This window comes from Littorina saxatilis, linkage group LG2 (genome assembly GCF_037325665.1).
Source record: "Littorina saxatilis isolate snail1 linkage group LG2, US_GU_Lsax_2.0, whole genome shotgun sequence".
NCBI lineage: Eukaryota > Metazoa > Mollusca > Gastropoda > Littorinimorpha > Littorinidae > Littorina > Littorina saxatilis.
In genome coordinates, this window is record NC_090246.1 from 28,220,955 (window position 1) to 28,243,861 (window position 22,907).

The following is a 22,907-nucleotide window of genomic DNA, read 5'->3' on the forward strand; positions in this document are numbered from 1 at the left end:
CTGTGCGAACAACCCAACCTTCTGCAAAAATGGACTTTGTTACAATGACTACAACATCTCTTCTCTTGTCTGTGTCTGTGAATTCCCCTACAAGCTTGGTAAGAAAATGAAACAGCTGCAAAACGGAATTTTACCATTAAAGCACAACTTTTGAAACATTCACTACTTCTATCAGACACAAATTTGGTACGGTTGTTTGTGTCTTGTGTCCTGGTGAGGGAGTTTCTTTTTGTGTTTTTCCGGGAACTTTGCAACCATATCCTTTTAGTCTTGCTGTATTTTTGTATAATGCTCTTTGAAGCTACGTAAAGGGAGAGATGGTGAAATATATATATTTTTTTCTTGTTTGTGTGTGTGAAATATATTCTATTTTGGATTAGTTTGCTTCAGTGCTACGGATTTTCTTTTGTCTTTTTGTTGAAATAGTTCTTGGTAAGAGAGATAATCGATAGTAGCAGTAATGAAAACCAAGATCAGGTGTAAGTTTAAACAGTTACATATGGGGAGAATTAACAGGTAACAGAAAAAGAGGTGTTCATAATGGCACAACCCACACATATTGTCAAATATTGAGATTTAAATTAGCGTGACATAGATTGTTAACGTGCTTCGAAACTCTAGGAAATTGTGTTTGGATATCAACACTTGTATTTTGTAACGTATAGTCTTTTTCTTACTCCAATGAAAAGGAATACTATCCAAATGATAAAACGCTGGAAGACTTCCAATATAACCGTGCGGTCATTCAACATGCAACTCTAAATTGTTGTCACATAAGGATACGGATAAGATTCGGATACGATTTCCTATAGCCCTGTAAGGTTATCCTCTTGTAAATTCGGGCTTTGTTTTCTTTATCAGATAAACCACCTACATTCACAATTTCCATTTACATATTGTCGTTGTTTTAATCTTTTCTGTTGTAGATATATATGGAAAATATTTGGCCTTTGTACCTCAATTGCATGGAAACATTGTTTGCTGCTTCGCCATAATGAATTCCAGATCTGAATTTTAGATCTTGATGTGGGGCATTGTTTGCGTGATCAGTTCCCTGTAGTAAACAGGGCTCGATGTTTTATGTTTTTTCTCTCACACAGGTGCTGGTGGTCAGTGTGAAGAGATAGACATCTGCATGGAAGACAATCCTTGTCTGCACAACAGCACGTGCACCATAGCGGCTCCAGGAGTGACCAGCTGTCAGTGCATGGACGGGTACACCGGCTCTCGCTGTCAGCACAATGTAAATGACTGTGAATCAATGCCTTGCACAAATGGCATGTGTATGGACCTTGTCAATGGCTATACATGCCAGTGTGACTCTGGATTTACGTTAAATGGTGAGTGTGTTCAGGGCTGTGTGTGTGTGTGTGTGTGTGTGTGTGTGTGTGTGTGCGTGGGTGTGCGCGCGCGTGCGTGCGTGTTTGTTTGTGTGTGTACGTGTGTGTATGCATGTGTGTTTGTGTGTGTGTGTGTGTGTGTGTGTGTGTATGTATTTGTGTGTGTGTGTGTGTGTGTGTGTGTGTGTGTGTGTGTGTATGACGGGAGGGGGGGGGTGTCTGGGGGTATGGGCGCTTACCAGCCTGTTATGGTAAGAAAGGATTTTTTTAAAGTTGGGAGTCAACATGGTACGGACGTTGGGAAGTTTTACAGGTGGGAGTCAGAATGGTAAGTTGGTTGTGTTGTTTTAAAGGCCGGGTCGGAGTCAGAATGGCAATGAAATTATGTTGAATTCAAGGTGGGAGTCAGAATGGTAAGAAAGTTGATTTAAAGGTGGGATTCAGAACGGTAGGGAAGTTGTTAAAATGTGGGAGTGAGAATGGTAAGAAAGTTGATTTGAAGGTGGTTGTTAGAACGATAGAGAAGTTGTTTTAAAGGTGGGAGTCAAAATTGTAAAAAAATAGTTCTTTTAAAATGTGAATGTCAGAACGGTAGGGAAGTTGCTCAAAAGGTGAGAGTCAGAATGGTAAGAACATTATTTTAAAGGTGGGAGTTAGAACGATAGAGAGGTTGTTTTTAAGGTGGAAGTCGGAGTGGTCATTTGTCTTGTGTAGGAGATCGTGATTTGACTTGGGAATCGCACAGGTTTTGCATTCTTGGTTGGAGATTATTTAAAAATCATATGTGCTAATCGTACAGATTCTTTACTTTTCTTTCAGGTACCAACTGTGTCAACATAGATGACTGTGGCAATTGCACGTTTGGAAACACAGACAAATGTGAAGATCTTGTGAACGACTACCGTTGTGTTTGCAAGGTTGGGTTCAAGGGGAAAGACTGTGAGGTACGTGTATTCAACTTAGATATTTTCACTACATTGCTGGTTTGTGTCTTTGTGTAAATTAACAGTGTCTGAAGAACTGTATCAAGGTGAATAGACATGGTGACCAAATAAGTCACGTGTATTTGAACGTGGGATAATCATTGTGACCACAGTTGTGTACAGTGCACGTGCCACTTCGGCATCCTAAATTAAAAGGCAACTCACGTGAGATATTTCTATTATCTTCGTTGACAGCTTGACTTGTGAGTCTTTTAACAAGTACAACATGCTTCAACCCTCAAAAGGGAATAGGAAATATCACAGACATTTCATTATTATTCCATCATCATTGCAAAAGTATGAAGCTGTAGCCAGTCGATATAACAATCATTATATACATCTGAGCACATTGGACTTTTCAACAAAATCATTTTCATCATTTGCTTTGGTGTCCAACGCCACCTAGACATGCACCTGATTTTGGTTCTTTCTATTTGTTTCAGATAAACATTGACGAATGTATGTCAATGCCATGTCAACACAATGGCAGCTGTACACAGAGTTCTACTACGCCTGGCCAGTACAATTGCAGCTGCGTCGACGGATGGACGGGACATAACTGTGAAAACCTGGATGAGTTTTGTACTTCTAGTCCCTGCCAGTCTGGTGGAGAATGCTACAGCTTGCAAGATGAATATTTCTGCGAGTAAGTGCTAGAAGTTTTTTTTGTTTTTTTACATTATCATGAACCAGCTTATTTTAGCCAAGTTTTAGAGCTTTTTCGTGGAATTTATTGCCCCATGGTACAAGTCTTTCAGTCCGCTTACCAGCCGTTACACTTCTTTTTTCTCTCTCAGCATCTACAATCTTGCGAGTTGAGTATTTACCAACTACTTCTTAAATGGATTCTTTATATTGGAAATGACGCATTCGTTTTTGCAGATGTATGCCCGCTTGACGGAAGCTCATACGAGAGTTAGACACTTAGAACACTTTTCAATTACTATCGAACACCATCTGCAAAGAGATACGCAAAGCTATGACACTGAAGCTTTTATTGTCTACCCCACTAAATGTGAGGCCTAATAGGCGTTGTGGCTCAAAAGGCACTAATGACCACGAAAAAGCTTTTCAACGCTGCAGGTTCAACAAATAGCAAAGGAAAATGTAGTGTTTTTTTTCACTCATGAATATTTCGGATTGTAGCAGGTGATTGTACACGCCAGGAATGTTAGCCCCTTCTAATTATGGTAAACTCTCAGACCGTTTGATAACAATACGAGCTGTGTTGGAGTGTGGCTCAGGTCTGATCCCGCCTATTCTGGGCCATTTATATTCTTCGCTTACCAGACTGATCAAAAATCAGAGGCTTAAACAGTGTTATAGTCCGCCCGGACGATTGACCGGCTGCAGACAAATACAGAGGTTTTCTTTGATGCTTAGGTTGAGTGAGCCACCTCTTTGAAACGTCACACACTTTCACAGTTCAATGATTGGCAGACGCACTCAATGTGTGGTTGACCACCGTCAGATGTCGGGGTCGAAAAAAGGGTTGTGTATGGGTACAAAAATAGGGGGTTGGGGATAATATCTCTTTGAAAATATACCCACTTCCTGAGTTTAATGATTCGTTATTGTGTTCCTATGTCTCGGTCTTTTATTTAAGGTTGTTGGAAGTTCTGAGAATTTTGCAATTTAGATAAGTGAAATGAAAACAACAGAGTCCGCAGATTACATGTTTTGTGATTTATCGCCAGCTGTGTTGGCGGATCATCCGGCACAAACTGTGAAGAGTCACGCAAAGTGTGCTCCATCCTAAATCCATGTACGCCTACCATTACTTGTCAGGATGCGGATGGAACTGCAAAATGTCCATGCCCAACAAGTAAGTCGTGAGTTCTTGGAAGTGCCCCTGTTTGGGTTATAGTTAGTTTTGTTAAGTTATTTGTAGCTTTTTTTCTCTCTCTCTCTCGCCTCTTATTAATACCCGTCTCACTATGTCATTGTTCCTTTCGATTGCCCAAGTTTTACTTAAAACAAATTGTGTGTTTTTTTAATTAAAAAAAAAATGGACTGCCAACGTTCCAAGTTTCAGAATCAAAATACAAAAAAGGTAAGTTGTGGGAATGTTTAATTTGACATAACAAAACAAAACGTTCACAATACTATATTTCGGAGTATATATCCTAGTTTTGGCTCACATGATTGAGTAGTGGTTCATTGTAATACGTAGTGCCAATTTCTATGAACGGGTGGCCGGGTTAAAGCTGAAACGTTATACACAAGTTCTAAGAGTTTCATGACTTCCCAACATTAACATGAGGCAAATCTGGTTGATCCCTGTAAAATGACAAGGTCACAGTAGTAAACTCAACGAGATTTTCTCAGATTTGTTCTGGTTTAGATTTTTGCAACATTAACATCTTCTAGGATATATCTGTTGTCCTTCCGACAAAGCCCAAGTCTTCAATGTCGATGGAGCTAGAACAGCAGCTAATTTGTTTCTGACTTATATTACTTATGGTGATGGGGAGCTTTTGTTATTGCTGTATTTTAAAACGCATGCCTATCTTTTCTCCTTTAGGCTACACAGGCAGTTCCTGTAATCTGATTGAGGATAGCTGCAGCAACAGTCCCTGTCAGAATGGAGGTACCTGCATGCTCAACAACCTTGGTCACACCTGTCATTGCGCTGGTAAGCGGCACAGTGTTAACATGTGTGTTAGGCAACCTTACATCGTTGTTTGCGAGAATGGCTTGTTGGTCGTTAGTGCATTGTGGATTTTGTTTGTGGCTTTGTCCTTTTTCCTAAGTTGTTTTAAAGATTGCAGTTTCAATTATGAAGAAATGAATTATATATAGTTTCCTGTGGATTATTGTGTGTGTGTGTGCGTGTTTGTGTGTGTGTGTGTGTGTGTGTGTGTGTGTATGTGTGTGTGCGGGGGGGGAGTGGGTGGCTTGAGTGGTCAGTGCTTGTGTGCGTTTGCTGAAATAAGTTCTTTACTTTGATTTGGGCCAGGATTACTTCATTATACTTGTCTAAGCTGTATGGAAGGGCAGGAATTGTTTGAGTTTTTTTTCAATAAAAAAAGTGCAGAATATTTTCGCGTTTCTTTTGTTGCTCGGTTTAGATAATTGAACGCTTGAAGAGCTAAACATATTTGCCCCAAACACTTTTTATTTTGAAATATCACCATTTTATCCTGACATATGTTTCATATTTAGAGGCAATGCTTAGACAAAGTAAACTTCAGCGTAGCCCAGAGTAGGCATGTGATCACGGAAAGTGAGTAGAACCTACAAGCTGCACAGACTGCATACACGAGTTTCTGCAGCATTTGGGGACGCCGTCTTAAAATGTTCTCAAATGAATTGCAGGTTCATCGTATTATATGTCACCATGAATTGTGAACAGAACCTTTGACCATACCCTTGAAAGTGTAATGCGTATGTTTTGTCTTGTCTTAAATACATAACACGGGGGTTATAATTATGATGCTTGGCTGGCAATCTGCTGTTATTGTGATGAGCTGATCTAACCCAACATCGCCTAGTAAGGTGATAACTTTGACCTGGTTATTATGCTCACCGGACTGATAATTGTGCTGTTTAACATGATATTCCATCAAATACTGAATATTTTGTTTCAGAGGGCTTCAGTGGAACCAACTGCACAACAGTAAGCAGCGCATGTGACAGTGTCACCTGTCCCTCGGGCATCACGTGCGTCGAGGTCCTGAAGGAAGCCGTCTGTCTGTGCGGCGCCCAGCAGCTGAAGAGTGGAGACAGCTGTAAAAGTAGGCACAAGTCACCCACCTATTCACCTGTATTTTTGTTTGCAGGTGTACCTGTCAGACTGCCGGAAGAGTACTCCTTGGTCGAATTTGAAGCGATTTGTATTCGAGCTTAGACTTTTGCGGTTGCTGGACGGGTTCGACAAGGAAAGGGGCCGGGTTCAGGTTGATTAAAGAAGGGGGATGGAGAGGGAAATGTAAAAGTGATGTGCATATACTGAGTGATAACGCCACTGCTAAACGTTCATCTACAGCTGAATTGAGATGATGTTTCCTTGGCAAGGGAGAGCCCTTAATATCTCCTTTTAGTCATACTATTCTGCTGTTGTTGTTGTTGTTGTTGTTGTTGTTGTTGTTTGCCTAGTACAGGGTGACACACAAAAAAACTGTCATGTGGTGGTGTCCTTGATGATATCGGTCGTCCAGAGTGTGATTGTCTGTTAGTGTCTTTACTATTGAGGTTACGCACAGTCCCATGGGTTCTGAACTTGTTGACCCATCTGTAGATCATTGAGTGGACAGAACATTCACGACATCCGAACAGTTCTTTGAATTGCAATTGAGCTGCATGGATTGACTTCGGCCGAAAATATGCCTCAACTATAAATGTCTTTTCCTCCGTAGTCCATGCCATCTCACTCATAGAACATTGGTTCCACTTGGTAAATCTGAAAAATTAAAAGAATTGATTAATTATTTCAAAAGTTATTCAAGTTTAGGTGATGACCGTATTTTTGCCCCCTGATCCAAGTGTGCCTGCAGCGCCGTGGAGCTCATGTAGAGCAAATTTTTGTGCGCCAGTGAAACAAAGAGTTTGTGTAGTACAGACTTGACACTTTGGGGATGTCTGCAACATAGGCTTGACCTAATGTGGCTGAAGTTTTGTGTTGATCTAAATAACATTTCTGAAGTTATTCGATTTTTGGTGATGACCGTTTTTTGTTTGTCACCCTGTACTATTTGGAAATATGTCGATTTGAACTGAAGGGAGGCTCCTGCTTTGTAAGCATGTTCAGGAATTACAGCCAGAATATAATATGGTAAAAGGACCTATCGGTACTGAGAGTGTGTGTTCCCAGCTGAAGCAGGTATTATATTGATATACTTAGTTTAATATTTTGTGGGACATTGCGTCACAACAATATTGATAAATACAATGCAGAGCATGAGGCGCACTGAAATGTTATGTGATCAGTACCCCAGGGCTGTCTCCGCGCGTCGGCGGTTTTTTGTATGAGACATGCAAATATGAGAAAAGTCAGAATGTGCGAATTACTTTCTGATATTGCTGACGAATGAAGGCCTCTGAGGGTATCAGCATGATTTCAAAGCAGTGTCACTTGCAGCTGTCTGACAGTGATAGACAGCAGGTTTTCCAAGTACTACTACATTTGTTAACTACCATGTGAAACTCGATTAATGGTGAATTGTCAAAGGTTCCACTTGAAGAAAAAATAACAGAAATTGGCCCTCATTCCCTTTTGATGAAATCTGTCAAATGTCACACCACGTTTTCCGTAAAATCTAAAGCTTGCGAATGTTCTGCTACTTTGCTTTCTTCTGGTTAAATAGCCGATTGCTCATTGTGTTCTAATTACTGCTTTTATTTCTGGTATCCATGGTTGTATCCGTATGGACAGAGGTAGCTTTTTCTGAAAAATTGTGAGCACATAGAAAAGCTCTCTGCGAAGTTCGAGTAATATTCGGTTTCTATTTATTCACTGGTTGATTTCGTTAAAAGAACCATTCTTCACGTTTCAGACGCATCCAATGACTTCGACATGTACTTTGCCAGAAGAGGCAAAGCGGTTCGCTCCATTCAACCAGTCAAGCTGACAAAGGATGTGATGACCGTCATGTTCTGGCTCGCCCCCATGGTGAATACTACCGAAGCTCCAGTACAACTGAAACAAAGGTGAAGAATATGCCCGCCGTTAGCATACTGAAAGAACAAATTCCTGAGCGGTCACTATTCCAAGAGGACGTAATTAATTTCCTGTATCTATCTCTGTGTTCTATACCTTTAGCAAATGCAGCAGTGTCAGCTGGGTATCATGGAACCCTTTATCGTTTTTCATGTTTTCCTCTTTTCTTAAATTGGGTATTATTTGCTCAAGATCTATTTCTAAACAGATGCGACTGTTTTACAAGATGAGTTGTGCCTTACGAATTGCAAGAAAAAATTCGATATCACTGTTTTGTAGTATGTTATCTTTTTTGTGGAGAAGGAGAGATGGGGGAGAGGAAAAGAAAGAGAGAGAGAGAGAGAGAGAGAGAGAGACAGACAGAGACAGAGACAGAGGGAGAGAGACAGAGAGAGAGAGACACACACAGAGAAAGAGAGATAGAGAGAGGGAGGAAGAGAGAGAGGGAGAGACACACAGAGAGAGAACGATGTGCATGTGAAATTCGGTATTGCAGTCTCTTCTTACTGGCGTTACGTTACTCTTTAGCATTGTAATTTATTTTGCCTTTCATAAAGACAAAAAGGGTAGAGATTTCAAGAAAATCAATGTTAACAAACAATATCTCTTTTCACTGTGCGTTTTTCTGTCTTCAGTAATGGAACCAATGTTTTGTCGGTGTTCCGGGGAAGTGTGATGTTTGGCGATGGAGCTCCAGTAAAATTTAGTGCAGTGGCAGGTGAACAAAGTTTTGACAAGAACACGTGGAACCAGTTCAGCGTTACATGGAACGCCACATCATATGAGCTGTATTTGAATGGAAACAGACTTCAGGGAGGAACCCATGTCTTTGCCTTCCCTCCACAGAATGAGTGAGTGAATACTAGATGTGTAGAATGTGTCAAATCATTTAGGTTTTTGAGTCACTTGAGAAAATGTGACTCTATGTAATCGGTCAGTGTTAGTCTGTCCGGCCGGCCGTCCGGCCGGCCGTCCGTAGACACCACCTTAACGTTGGACTTTTCTCGGAAACTATCAAAGCGATCGGGCTCATATTTTGTTTAGTCGTGACCTCCAATGACCTCTACACTTTAACGATGGTTTCGTTGACCTTTGACCTTTTTCAAGGTCACAGGTCAGCGTCAAAGGAAAAATTAGACATTTTATATCTTTGACAAAGTTCATCGGATGTGATTGAAACTTTGTAGGATTATTCTTTACATCAAAGTATTTACATCTGTAGCCTTTTACGAACGTTATCAGAAAAACAAGGGAGATAACTAGCCTTTTCTGTTCGGCAACACACAACTTAACGTTGGGCTTTTCTCGGAAACTATAAAAGTGACCGGGCTCAAATTTTATGTGAACGTGACTCATTGTGTTGTGAATAGCAATTTCTTCCTGTCCATCTGATGCCTCATATAATATTCAGAACTGCGAAAGTGACTCGATCGAGCGTTTGCTCTTCTTGTATATCTTTGACAAAGTTCATCGGATGTGATTGAAACTTTGTAGGATTATTCTTTACATCAAAGTATTTACATCTGTAGCCTTTTACGAACGTTATCAGAAAAACAAGGGAGATAACTAGCCTTTTCTGTTCGGCAACACACAACTTAACGTTGGGCTTTTCTCGGAAACTATAAAAGTGACCGGGCTCAAATTTTATGTGAACGTGACTCATTGTGTTGTGAATAGCAATTTCTTCCTGTCCATCTGATGCCTCATATAATATTCAGAACTGCGAAAGTGACTCGATCGAGCGTTTGCTCTTCTTGTTAAAATGGAATTTACATAATTGTGTATAGAATATGATTCTTACGATGAGTGAAAGTACAGAGTTTTACCATAAGTGTTGCATATCGGAAGACGTAAATTTAGATCGGAACATTTGGATTGCTCAAAATAAAAATCGATAAACAGTTGAAACTTGCCTCAGACTTTCGAGCTTTTAATATGTAGTTGTATGTCTTTAGTTCTTTTTTTTTACTGACTATAGTCTGCAAGAAACCGATGCACACAAAGTCGGCGAGACGTGGATTTGGGAGGCTACCAAGTAACGACGGACAGATAGGTCTCAATTTGCTTTGACTGATTGGGGCTGAAAATTGACTGCAGGCTAATTTAAAAATAAAACCATACATTTTCAATAATATCAAGATGTCGGGACTGGGATGGCCAAGAAATTAAGAATCTCCATCTGCTCATCTGTCTTCTGGTCACAGCTGTGTCAATGCACATGTTAGTGAGCACATCAGCTGTGAACTATCAGTCATTGTTTTCAAAGATTGTAACTAACGGAGATAAAAGCTACTGCTTTTGTACTCACTAATCACAATTCCATTCAACATATTCAAAAGTCCGACTAGAAAGTGAGTCAAACAGCCTGAAATCATAATTGACAATCTACCTTGACGAACGGAAATTGACGCTCTCACCAAGGCTTTGTACGTTTAGGATTGTTTTTTTAAGTCGTTACACAACTCAAGCAGTTATGAAATATTTTCTTCGTTTCTCCCAGACATTGATGCTGTTCATGATTGAGATTATTTAGCTTCTGCAACATGTACAGTACGTTGTTTACACTTAACTGTCATCTTTTAACCTTTCCTTGTCATGTTGATAACGCCACTGGATAGCAAGCAGCGAACAACTGACATGACAGACAACAGTAATAAACCTCTGGGACAAAAAGGTGACATATCGTTCTGTCATCAGCTTAGCACCACACTCCAAAGTTCAGTTTGCAGTTTAGCGACCTCGAGTATGCAACACTTATGTCTCCCCTCTGTAACCATCTACGTACACAGATCAGTTGCCTCGTCAAAGAACAGGAAGAATGTCACCGTGGTTAAGAAATGATACTTAAAACAGTTGAACCAGTAGTCGACTGGAGATGTAATGTTAGAATAGTTGCCGCTTCAGAGAGAGAGAGAGAGAGAGAGAGAGAGAGAGAGAGAGAGAGAGAGAGAGAGAGAGAGAGAGAGAGAGAGAGAGAGAGAGAGAGAGAGAGAGAGAGAGGGACAGTCTGTGGGCCTTGGTTAACTGTGGTGGTTGGGTGATATGAGGCATCTGAGAAAGATCCACACAATCCTCTGTCTATACACCTGTTTTGGGAACAATGTCTGACTTAAAAGATTGGTTTTTGTTACACAAGAAACATTTGGTTAAAGTCTTTGTGACATTTACAAAAGATGAATACTCTGAGAGTACGAAACACTCAAATAAACAAAATCAAGCCATTTCTTCTTTATTTTGTCGGTTGTTTTAATCATTTTGTTGTGCTTTTGTTCTGCTTTCTTGGATGTTGTTCCTTCCGTCTATTAGCCATCCAAGCATTAACTATACAGAAACTTCTGTGTATTCACGCGCACTGGAAATACATGGTTTAGGTCTATATTTTTAAATGAGAAATGTTTAATGTTTCTTTGTGACAGGTTCATGTTCATCTACATCGGCGAAGACTTCGAAGGCTACGTTTCTCAGCTTTCTGTGTGGGAACGCAGGGTAAACTTCACTGAAGTGTTAACAATGTACGGTGCTCCCAAGACTCCATCAACCGAAGACCTGTTGTTGGGCTGGAGTGGTTACCGACTGATGGACAACCTGTGGGCCCGTGTTATCACGCCAAGTTCAGTGGTCACTGGCAACACTACGTGTGAACCTGGGATGTCTGACTGTAACGCCGTAAGACCAGGTACAGATCTGTCCACTCATCACATGGACTTAATGTTTGTTTTGGTGTCTCTAAACGCGCTTAAACTGTCTGTCTATCAACTTGAGGCAGACAAATGTAAACATATACTATTATACATGGCCTGCTGTGTCGTGCCAGATTTACACGAGCTGCTTTTTTGAATATTGAACTGCGAGCGAAAGCGACCTTTTCAATATTTGTAAAAGCAACGAGTGTAAATCTGGAATGACACAGCAAGCCATGTAGTATTCTGTTTATCCTACATACTGTACCTACGTGTATTTTACTCAACACGTCCCGCAGTCGAGGCGTACACATTTAAGACGCTTCTTTTGGAGCCTCGATCTCTTCCAAAGCCTCTTACTTCAAAGCAAAGAGACGTCCCTCTAGAAAGTGTAGCGTGACATGTTAGTTCTAACAATCATCCAGGGGAAACAGCAGGCGTAACAGTGTTTCCAGAATGACGTTTATCCCGGTGACTTTGGCATTATAAGCAGTGGAAAAGCAGTTCCCTGCCAAACTAGTTTGACACGACCTCATTTACATGATATACACATGTGTGGTTTGAACGATATTGTTATCTCACAAGTGGTCTCTCTCATGTATGCCGGGTAAATATGTTTGGTAATGTTGACACTGTCGGTACTTTCGGTACTTTCTTTTCTGGCTTTGATGACTGAATTCTCCTAATGTCTTAATTATGGCTTACGTTTGTTTGTTTGGGATGCGCAATGTTTGTAGAACTTGCGTTTGAGACTTTGGGGAAACATTTTTTGAAGAAAATAAAAACAACTTTAGTTTTCACAGTGTATGTGTATCGGTCACCACCTGCTTTACTGGAACTATCTGCCAAATTGATGTCACGGTTAATCATAAGAGTCTAATTCGTAAAAGGCACAAAACAAAACCGAACAGAAATGTGTAAGAGTAAATCTGTTTATGAAGAAATGTGTAGTTGCATGGCATATTTTTCTTACGTTCGTTTCCAGTTCGTGAGGAAATGTAAATAAACATATTATTTTGCTTCGATTTTACTCTTTTTGCTAATTACTTAGATAACTTGTGTTATTGTTGTTTCTTTTCTTCTTGTTCACCAGATACAGATCCACTCATCGTACCGAACTGTCCTCAGGATACAGATAAAACTACAAGCCGACTTGTGCAGGTCAACGATTTGTTCGATGGAGAAGACTTGATGTCCAACATCGATGGTAAAATACTGTAAATGATATTCCCATGCAGTATGCCAGTTTATCCTACATACGTGAGAGAGACACCCGTGAGATAATAATCGTTCAAATCACACGTGTGTATATCATGTAAATGAGGTCATGTCAAGCAAGTCTGGCAGGGACCTGTTTTTCCACTGCTTATGGTGCCAAAGTCACCGAGACAAACGTCATTATAGAAACAAAAATTGCGCTCGCTAATTACCCTCGATGAATCTTTAGAACTAACACGTCACGCCACACTTTCAGAGTGACGTTTCTTTGCTTTGACGTAATAGATTGCACGAGGCTTTAGAAGAGATCGAGGTTCCAAAACAAGCGTCTTCAATTTAGCTGCCCCGTCTGCAAGACATTTTCAGTAAAATACACGTAAGTACAGTATGTAGGATAAACAGAATACTACATGGCTTGCTGTGTCGTACCAGATTTACACTCGTTGCTTTTTCAAATAGTGAACAGCTCGCTTTCGCTCGCAGTTCAATATTTAAAAAAACAACTCGTGTAAATCTGGTACGACACAGCAAGCCATGTAGTATTCTCTATATGTCACACGCTTTCCTTCTTTGCCACTACTAAAGCAAACGTGTGCAAGATTGTATGTTACACGCTTTGGAGCATGTGCAAGAACGGATTCAAACTCGAAATCGTCCCTCCAAAAGCCCCAAAATGCACACACGACTTTTATTTCTCCTGCTGTTGTCGTGTCTTCTCTTTACAAATTCTTCAACGCTGAGAATACTGAAAACGGCATCCCAGACTACAGTACTGTTTCCATACGCGAGTTTAGCTTCCCTTGGAAAGTGGCTCGCTCAGGAGGCCTGTTAGTCTGAAACTAGAAGGACAGAGTTCTGAACATAGATGACAAAGACCCCGGAAAGAACAAACATTTCGCGGATGCAGACACAGAAAGACGTCATGAAGAATGGAATGCTTCAAAAGATACAGACTGTGACGATGACTGTGACGTCATTCACATATACCGAGACGTCATTCATAGTTGTTCGTTCACTTTCGTCAAAAAGTAGATCTCTCCACAATGGCTGCTCCTGTGTTTAGGTTTATCAAGCGTGAGTACGCAAAACGTGTTTGTTCTCTCCTCTGTTGAAGCTGTGAGACATAATCGCCATTACGAGCTAGTCGTGTGACAGAGAGTGTTCTTGCACACTCGACTGCTGCTGTTTCACTCCGGCTAAAGCCGTCGTGAAACATCTACAGTCTCGTGTGCAAGAAAACTCTCTGTCACACGACTAGCTCGTAATAGCGGGTAATGCAGTATTTAAAAAAAAACACTGCTGCACGGTGTGTGTGTGTGTGTGTGTGTGTGTGTGTGTGTGTGTGTGTGTGTGTGTGTGTGTGTGTGTGTGTGTGTTATTTTGCAGCTGTTTGGAATAGATGGTTTTTCATCATATGTGATTGCCTCTCGATTCGTATCATGGCAGTTGCTTTGGTCTTTTGACATGGTAAATATGAATACGGCAAAGTAATCTCCATTACAAACCGACAAATTGTGGACAAATACAGTATCACTGCCATATACGGATCATTTTGTTGCGTTTATTAAAATCACTAATGAAAGTCAATTAATTTATTGTTATTCTTAACTCACGATAAACGAAAAACACTGAAATAAATATCGCATCAGTCGTTTAATGGACATTATGGTCGGTAACCTATAGGCTTATATATGAAAATATGAAAAGAGCAGAATGCAGAATTTTACCTTGTTAAAATACCCCCCACTCACCACCCCATCCCCCCTCCACCCCCCCCCCCCCCCTCAGCTCTAGCTCTCCCAAGCTTCCATTGAACCGACATCATTTTAATTTGCTAGAGCTATCATACAAAAGAGGGTATTCAAAATATAAAGATTTTGTATTTGTGTTTCAACAGTGTGCACAATGTGATGTATTTGTACCCTGCAGGTACACTGCTGACATTTGGAGCTCATCGACTCGTTTTCCTGAAACAAGATTCCCAGGGCAACGCCGGGTTCTGTCGTTTTACTGCCTATGTGAGACGAGAAGGTAATAGCTTTTTTTATTTTTATTTATAAAGCTTTCTTTATATTTCAACAATACAAACTTTTATCGAACAATTAGTATCATGTTTGATAGTCAGCTCACTCTTTTAATCTTTGGAGACTTTATAGTTCTGTTGACTTTGGCTACCAAAGTTGTTTTAACATTCGAAACACTAGTATTGTGCTTGTCTATTTACACACTTTTCGGGGTTCTTGATTTTGCTCCTTATTTTCGCACAGCAGCAGCCGTTGTTTGTCACACTTTGGGGACTGCAAGGAGTGTCAAACTAAATTTACCGGACACAGCCTCCGATTTTAAATTTATGACAATAAAAAAAAATTGCGATAAGGCGCTGCCAATGTAATAAGGCGCTGATGATGTTATAAGGAACACGTACAACGAAGTACAACGAGAAAAACAAAAACATATGAAACAAATACTCAAAGAGTTCAATGCTAAACAGATGTTAATGATTTACAGCAATCAGGGTATCAGAGAGCATCACTACAGTTAAAGTCGTAACTTGACAAGTCATATATATATATACAGCATAGCATTTGTTTGATATGCTATGGTAACAGAAATGCGCCCATATATATTTCACCTTCCTTCACAAGACAATAAGTTTACAGAATGTTTGACCTCTCAGAAAAAAAGTAGTACAGGATTCCTTTTGGGGAACAAAGACACACCATAAACTGCGGTTAACTCTGTTTAGAATCGTGAATTCCTGCCGTACGTTGCTTTTGATCCAGGAACGCCAAATGTTTATTTCATATGTGTTTGTTTTTGACACAGATGACTATGTGTGTGTGTGTGTGTGTGTGTGTGTGTGTGTGTGTGTGTGTGTGTGTGTGTGTGTGTGTGTGTGTGTGTGTGTCATGCATAAGGCACAAGCAAAAGAAATACCAGAGGGATGTAAGCTGCAAAACAATGTGTCCTGCATACTCTCCGAATTGCGGCAGTTTGTGTTACATGCATATAATTATGCAGTTTGTTTGTTTATTTGTTTAAAAAAAACCTTTATTATTGTCTGCTTAATGACAGATAGGGGCAGGGCACAGTCTTGTGATGTCCTCGATGGCCTTGACCCAAGCCTTATAACAAGCTGTGAGACAGGGAACAAGGGAAGGAAGGTGCAGTGCAGCCCAGGATCAGTGGCGCCCCTGTCTCCCAAAGTTCTGACCTGTGGGAAGCTTGGTTCCTACAACCTGCACAACCCGGACCGCAGGCCAGCTGCTGTTGTATGTGGAGGTCAGTACAGCATCATTAATGTATCATTTTATGCCTCCGAATTAACTTGGCGAAGTTTTAATGTAAGCAAATATTCTGCGGCAAGGCAAACAACTCCCGCTGTTTGACCAAAGTAGAAACAATATATATGTGCAAAGAAACCGAAAAAAAAAGAATAAAAAGTAAAAGCAAAAACAAAGCAGCAATGGTACACAACTCCAGCTTTTGTCATATACTCATATTGTGTTGTCGCTGCCCTACACGCCACCAGGCGTGAAAGGCAGTAAGTAAGTAAGTCATATTGTGTCAAACCGGCACGGTTGGCCTAGTGGTAAGGCGTCCGCCCCGTGATCGGGAGGTCGTGGGTTCGAACCCCGGGTCATACCTAAGACTTTAAAATTGGCAATCTAGTGGCTGCTCCGCCTGGCGTCTGGCATTATGGGGTTAGTGCTAGCTAGGACTGGTTGGTCCGGTGTCACAATAATGTGACTTGGTGAGACATGAAGCCTGTGCTGCGACTTCTCTCTTGTGTGTGGCGCACGTTATATGTCAAAGCAGCCCCGCCCTGATATGGCCCTTGGTGGTGGGCTGGGCGTTAAACAAACACACAAACAACAAAATATTGTGTTAAGTTACAGCTCACCTTGTTATTGCCTGTAATGCAATCGATCATTGCCTGGCAGCAAGTTGGAACGTTTTCTGAGCTAACTTTATTGTATATATTAAAAGTGTATGTCTGTCCACTTTGACAGACAACTAGGTAAAAGTACCCTGATTATAACGTTTTTATTTGTCAGAAATTAAACGTTCCAATAACGTTTTTATTTGTCAGAAATTAAACGTTCCAATACCGTTTTTATTTGTCAGAAATTAAACGTTCCAATACCGTTTTTGGATAGCAGCTGACCCTTTTTTTTCTTCATTAAAATGAGCCAAAGTAAAAAAAAAAGTTCTTTCATTATTGTTTTGAAAGTGTGCAATTAAACGATTTGATTAACAAAGGTAATTTAATACACATAATTCAACTAAGATGGCACAGGTAGCATAAGTCACAGTTTCATGGTCCCATCATAGGGTTCCGGTTTTGTAGATGTAATATCACATAATATTATGTTCACAGTTATTCGCACACACTCACACACACACACACACACACACACACACACACACACACACACACACACACACACACACACACACACACACACACATACATACACACATACCAAGAGCAACAACAACAACATGGCAGATGCAAATCCAAATAAATTATGACATATACTTGCATTACCAAACAAACATTAATTGTGTGTGTGTGTGTGTGTGTGTGTGTGTGTGTGTGTGTGTGTGTGTGTGTGTGTGTGTGTGTGTGTGTGTGTGTGTGTGTGTGTGTTGCCTCCATCCAAACCATCTACACCTCGCGTGCGAGTTTGTTTGAGTTGTACAAGGGACTTGTAAGGGTGCAGGAATCAACGGTTTTCACTCTATCTTCAAAGCGCTCGTTTTCTCTGAAATATGTTTTCAGTAAATTTACCAATTTCGTTTCCCTTCAAATCAGTAAATATATTATTTGAAATGTTGTACATTTGTAATTTCCCCAAATGAAACAGTACATTTATAAATTTACTGAATTTACTGACCCCAAAGGCTGAGTCTTTTAGGCCGACAGATTGAATGGATGTTTTAATAACACTTCACACGGCTGACTGTTTTATTTAAATTTTATTTATCAACAGCTACCAGTTCTTTCAAGTTCAAGGTCACAATCACATTGAGATACCAGCTGGGCGTTGATTGCACTTCTGGGGAAGAGCAAGATTTGGCTAAAACTCTCAAGACAAAGGTCCAGGAACTCGATAAGGTCTGGCCCGGACTGTGTCCGGGCACTGACTGTGACACTGCTGACACGTCTGATGTCAAGTGCCAGAGCTCCAGCTCACGAATGGTGGTTGTGATGATTGTTCTACAAAATGTTGCGTAAGTATTTGTCTCTGTCTGTCTGTGTGTGTGTATCTGTCTATCCGTGTGTCTGATTCTCATCGCTCTCTCTCTACCTCTCTCTCTCTCTCTCTCTCTCTCTCTCTCTCTCTCTCTCTCTTTCTCTCTCTCTCTCTCTCTCTCGCTCCCTCCCTATCTCTCTCTCTCTACCTCCTTTTGTCACTCTCCATCAATCTACAGAAAATACTTTGAAAGAAAAAATGCTTCTCATATACGTCTCGGAAAAATTGATTAGTGACATGATCTTTTTAAAACACAGCGTTGAGTCAGTTGAATTCAAAGGAGAGAAATAACACAAAAAAGCGGATGTATAAACTAATGCATGAAAACTGAGCATGGGGCAATATGCGTTTGCATAAAAAATTACACCTAAATAAATTGAAGAGATGAAAAGTTCGATTTTTCATCTTAATAATAATAATGATAATAAATGAGCATTTATATAGCGCAACATCATAACTTTACAATTATGCTCTTTGCGCTTGACACATTTAAAATTAAATCAAAACACAGTTATACAAGCATTTACATCAACATTCATAGTCAACAACGCTTAGTTAAAAGCATACACCATCAAACATACATTACAACAAATTCTTCCACTGACTAAGTAATAAAAACATGAATAAAATAGGTAGTGAAAATAAGGAAATACCAGCTGAATACCCTTAATCAAGCAGAACATGTTATCAACAATACTGAAAACAGCCCTAGTTGTTTATATACATTATCACATTATCACTAAAACAACAAATACACTACATGTAGCCTACTGATGGACTGAGAAAAACAAAATCAGGGGTTGTATTTCTTGAAGAGGTGTGTTTTAAGTGCTCGTTTGAATGCTTGGGGTGACTGAGAGTGGCGGATGTGAAAGGGGAGAGAATTCCATTGTGTAGGTGCGCAGAAAGTAAAAGTGCGTTGTCCGTATGTTTATGTTTTGGTGTGTGGAATGGTAAGGATGCGACAGTCAGAAGAGGCACGGAGTTGTCTTGCTGGAGAATAATGCTTTCAATAATTTATTTATAAATGCTGACTATATTCTTAATTTGGGACACATAAATTGTGCGAGTAATCTACCTATTTTCATTTTTCTTCCTGTTCCCAATGGTAACTCCATGCTAAAATGCAAAACTGTTGCTTTTGAATTGTGTTTTTCCTATTATGTGAAACTGTGTCGCCATTAGCAAAGCATATGTCACATGTGCATTATTGTATTTTATTGGTTTACAGATAGGTTAGTACCACCCTCCTTGATAAATATGTCGAACCAGCTAATGGAAATGTGATAGTTACGATATGAATATAAACATTGATTGCCTTTGAATGTCTGTACTTTAACCCGCACTGTTAAATCTATTTCGCTTTTCAGAGCTACCCTCACAAAGGACACTACGACGCTAACAGCAAAGGAGTTGCTAGAAACAGCCACCAAAGAGTTTACTCCATCCGCGTTTGCAATTCCAGTAAGAAAACTTTTGTAGTTTTGTATTTGTGAGCTTGGAAAACATTGACATGAACTTCTACAAAACATGTTACTAAAATAATACAACGTCACGTGTCCTGGTTGCAGGCATTGTGTATCATTAGGTTAAGTTGTCTTGAACTCGTCGGGTTAGAGCAAGTCTGAATTGTCTTTACCTGGCTCTAAGATGCTTCTGATCTTTTCGAGAAAATCTCGGACATACTTGCCGACCGAAAAAAGTCTAAAATGTCATTGATTTTATTTTTCCAGGATTCGTACAACGCTCAGCTGCAGACAAATGACGCAGTGATTGATGCTGAACCGACCTGCGACGCAGGACAGGGACTGCATGATGGTGTTTGTGGTAAGGACGGAATTAAAGATATCCGGCAATAGCTAGGACATCAGTTGTATCTGTTATCTCTCTGTCTCTCCCTCCCCCACTCTCTCTCTCCCGCCCTCTCTATATCTCTCTCCCCTCTCTCTCCTTCTCCCTCCTCTCTTTCTCTTCCTCCCTCTCTCTCTCTCCCTCCCCCTCTCTCTCTCTCCCTCCCCCTCTCTCTCTCTATATATCTCTCTCCAGTCCCTCTTCTTCCTCCCTTCTCCGCCAACATCAGACACTGTATCAAAACCTGTACTGTAGAGTGATGCATGCTCTACAATCAAGACACTGTACTCTAGATGTCTAATAATGACTATGCCAAACACATATTAAAGGATCGTTCTGCCTTATTCAATAGCAGTCACCATACTCTTGACTCAAACGGGACAGCTCATAATTTTGGTTTCTGGGTTTTCTTGTCTAGTTTACGTTCATTTGTATGCTTGTTATTTAAACATGAGATGCGTTTGAGCTTAATTGTACATAGGGAAGTGGAGTGCAGGGGAGTCTGAAGTGATTCCGATGTCCTGACAGAACTTGTGTTTCCATGTTGCAGTGGTGTGCACCAAAGGCAGCTTTTTGAACGAAACCTCAGAGATGTGTCAGCTGTGTCCTGTCGGAAGTTACACCAGCATTGACGAGCAGACACAATGTACACAATGTCCAGATGTAAAAACTACTTTACAGCTGGGAGCCAATACTATGGATGACTGTGTCTGTGAGTACATACACCGCTCTTGTATGGCTGCATTTCTTTATTGTGTGAAGGGTGACGCAGTAGTTCCCCTTTCACGCAGCTGCTTTGTGATGGCGGAGTTGCTTGCTGGTGTGAAAGGATGAAGTGTCTTCTTTATTTGGTGTTTAACGTTGTTTTCAACCACGAAGGTTATATCGCGACGGGGAGATGGGATAGAGCCACTTGTTAATTGTTTCTTGTTCACAAAAGCACTAATAAAAAAAAATGCTCCAGGGGCTTGCAACGTAGTACAATATATTACCTTACTGGGAGAATGCAAGTTTCCAGTACAAAGGACTTAACATTTCTTACATACTGCTTGACTAAAATCTTTACACACATTGACTATATTCTATACAAGAAACACTTAACAAGGGTAAAAGGAGAAACAGAATCCGTTAGTCGCCTCTTACGACATGCTGGGGAGCATCGGGTAAATTCTTCCCCCTAACCCGCGGGGGAAGGATGAAGTGTCTGGTTGTTTGAAAGTCAGGCGGACTTTGGTTCCTAGGAATATAAAAGGAAAAGATGTCACCCGGGACCCTAAGTCCGACTCTCGAAAATAGGTTAGGACTTTCTGTCCTGGAAAAATGTGTTTGCTGAAAGTCTAGGAAAGTTAGTTCGGCTGACCGCTGTGGACTATCGTTCCTTGGAACGAAAGACCGTAGCCTCGGAACTCTCAGTTTTCCCAACGGACATCGTTTACTTTTACACTGGCCTTGAGCGTGAGGTACTTATAAATAAGATAAGATAAGATAAGATAAATTTGCAGATGTCTAAGGCCGCGAGGCCTAGTCTATATCTGATCTTTTGACCAGTACTATTGACTATCCTAACTTTGAGATAGCCTAGTGTAACGATCTTTTGATCGTGCCTTATTGTCTAGACTTTTCTTCCGGTGGCGTTATATTATGGCTGAGAGTGGCATGCGTGGCTTTCGTGGCAACACTGGGTGGCTAACCCTAGCACAGTACATGTAGTCCTTGAACACACTGTCAATTCTGTTCTTGAAACTGTTTAATGACGGCGCCTCCACAGTTGACTTGTCCAGGGCATTCCAAGTGTCTACAACTCTGTTTGTGAAGTGCTGTCTCAAGCTGGTTTTACATTCGTTTTACTTTAACTTGTAACGGTGAACAGTGACCTCTAGTACCAGACTGCTGATTGAGTGCGAGAGGATTCTTGCAGTTATACACACCGTGCATGAACTTGTACACTTCTATCATATCACCTCTCACTCTTCTGTAACACATACTAGGTATCTTCATGACTTTGAGACGCTCCTCATACTCTAGGTCCTTATAATATCTCTACGTTTCTTATTCATTGGTAGACAACACACCCGCCAGATGTATAGAGCTGTTTGTGATGGGGCATGACTGCTCCTGTCTCCTGGTATGCTCTTGTGGTCCTTTGCTTGTCTGCGTCTGTGTATGGCTGTGTGAATGACCCTGTCAAAAAACCCACTTCAAAACTGGTCACAAAATAAAAGTCAACCATTATGATCCTATGGCTGTCAGCATATTGATTAGTTATACTCAAATGAATATATTATTTAATTATATTACAAGGTTTCTTGTATATTTCACCGGATTTTCACACATCTGGCAGGTAGCAAAAAGAAAATGAATATTGTTTTTCTACTACCCTGTATATATTTAGATCTAGCCTCACAAGTTTGAAAGTGTCTTTTATTGATATATTCGATATATTTGTTGACAGAACCATCTGAGAAACAGAGGAAGTTAAACACTCTAAGTGCACACAACATGTGTTATAGAATAGATGAGATTTGTCAAGAATCAATCTCCTAGCACCTGAGAGAATAACAATTATTAAAATGAACAAGCGACTGTCATCCTCATTATGAAATGAAATGAAACTCTGACATGAAATGAAAATGACAATAAAATGAAAAGGGATGAAAGCTGCTTGTTCTGTATACATTTTCAAAGCGTGTTATGCTGCTGTGAACCAGGAGATTGGTTCCATATACCTCTCACTTACTCTATTACACATGCCGTATGCATTTAGAGCGCTTACTTCCCTGTTTCTCAGATCTTAAAATGTGACCCTCCACCACGAAATGAGTCGCATGTCACCTTTGCATGATTTTCATATTTTTACATTTTTCTAGAGAGTTTTTTTTATGCTCTATCCAGTGGTGAAACCCGTTTTAGAAAAG

At 40.4% G+C, this 22,907-nt stretch overlaps 1 protein-coding gene across 3 annotated transcripts in view; it reads left to right on the forward strand.

The window, feature by feature from the left end:
- The window catches only part of LOC138958662 (uncharacterized), a 131,492-nt gene that overhangs the window by 57,267 nt on the left and 51,318 nt on the right, over positions 1-22,907 (forward strand). For all 3 annotated transcript variants that reach the window (XM_070329888.1, XM_070329887.1, XM_070329886.1), the window contains exons 36-52: positions 1-98; positions 1,101-1,340; positions 2,160-2,284; positions 2,767-2,969; positions 4,021-4,148; positions 4,848-4,958; positions 5,914-6,060; positions 7,819-7,972; positions 8,618-8,833; positions 11,399-11,658; positions 12,756-12,869; positions 14,810-14,911; positions 15,956-16,162; positions 17,878-18,118; positions 19,512-19,605; positions 19,875-19,968; positions 20,543-20,704. The exon at positions 1-98 is cut by the window's left edge and continues 121 nt beyond it. In XM_070329888.1, the coding sequence (XP_070185989.1) occupies positions 1-98; positions 1,101-1,340; positions 2,160-2,284; positions 2,767-2,969; positions 4,021-4,148; positions 4,848-4,958; positions 5,914-6,060; positions 7,819-7,972; positions 8,618-8,833; positions 11,399-11,658; positions 12,756-12,869; positions 14,810-14,911; positions 15,956-16,162; positions 17,878-18,118; positions 19,512-19,605; positions 19,875-19,968; positions 20,543-20,704 (2,696 nt within the window). The remainder of the gene's footprint in view (positions 99-1,100; positions 1,341-2,159; positions 2,285-2,766; positions 2,970-4,020; positions 4,149-4,847; positions 4,959-5,913; positions 6,061-7,818; positions 7,973-8,617; positions 8,834-11,398; positions 11,659-12,755; positions 12,870-14,809; positions 14,912-15,955; positions 16,163-17,877; positions 18,119-19,511; positions 19,606-19,874; positions 19,969-20,542; positions 20,705-22,907) is intronic.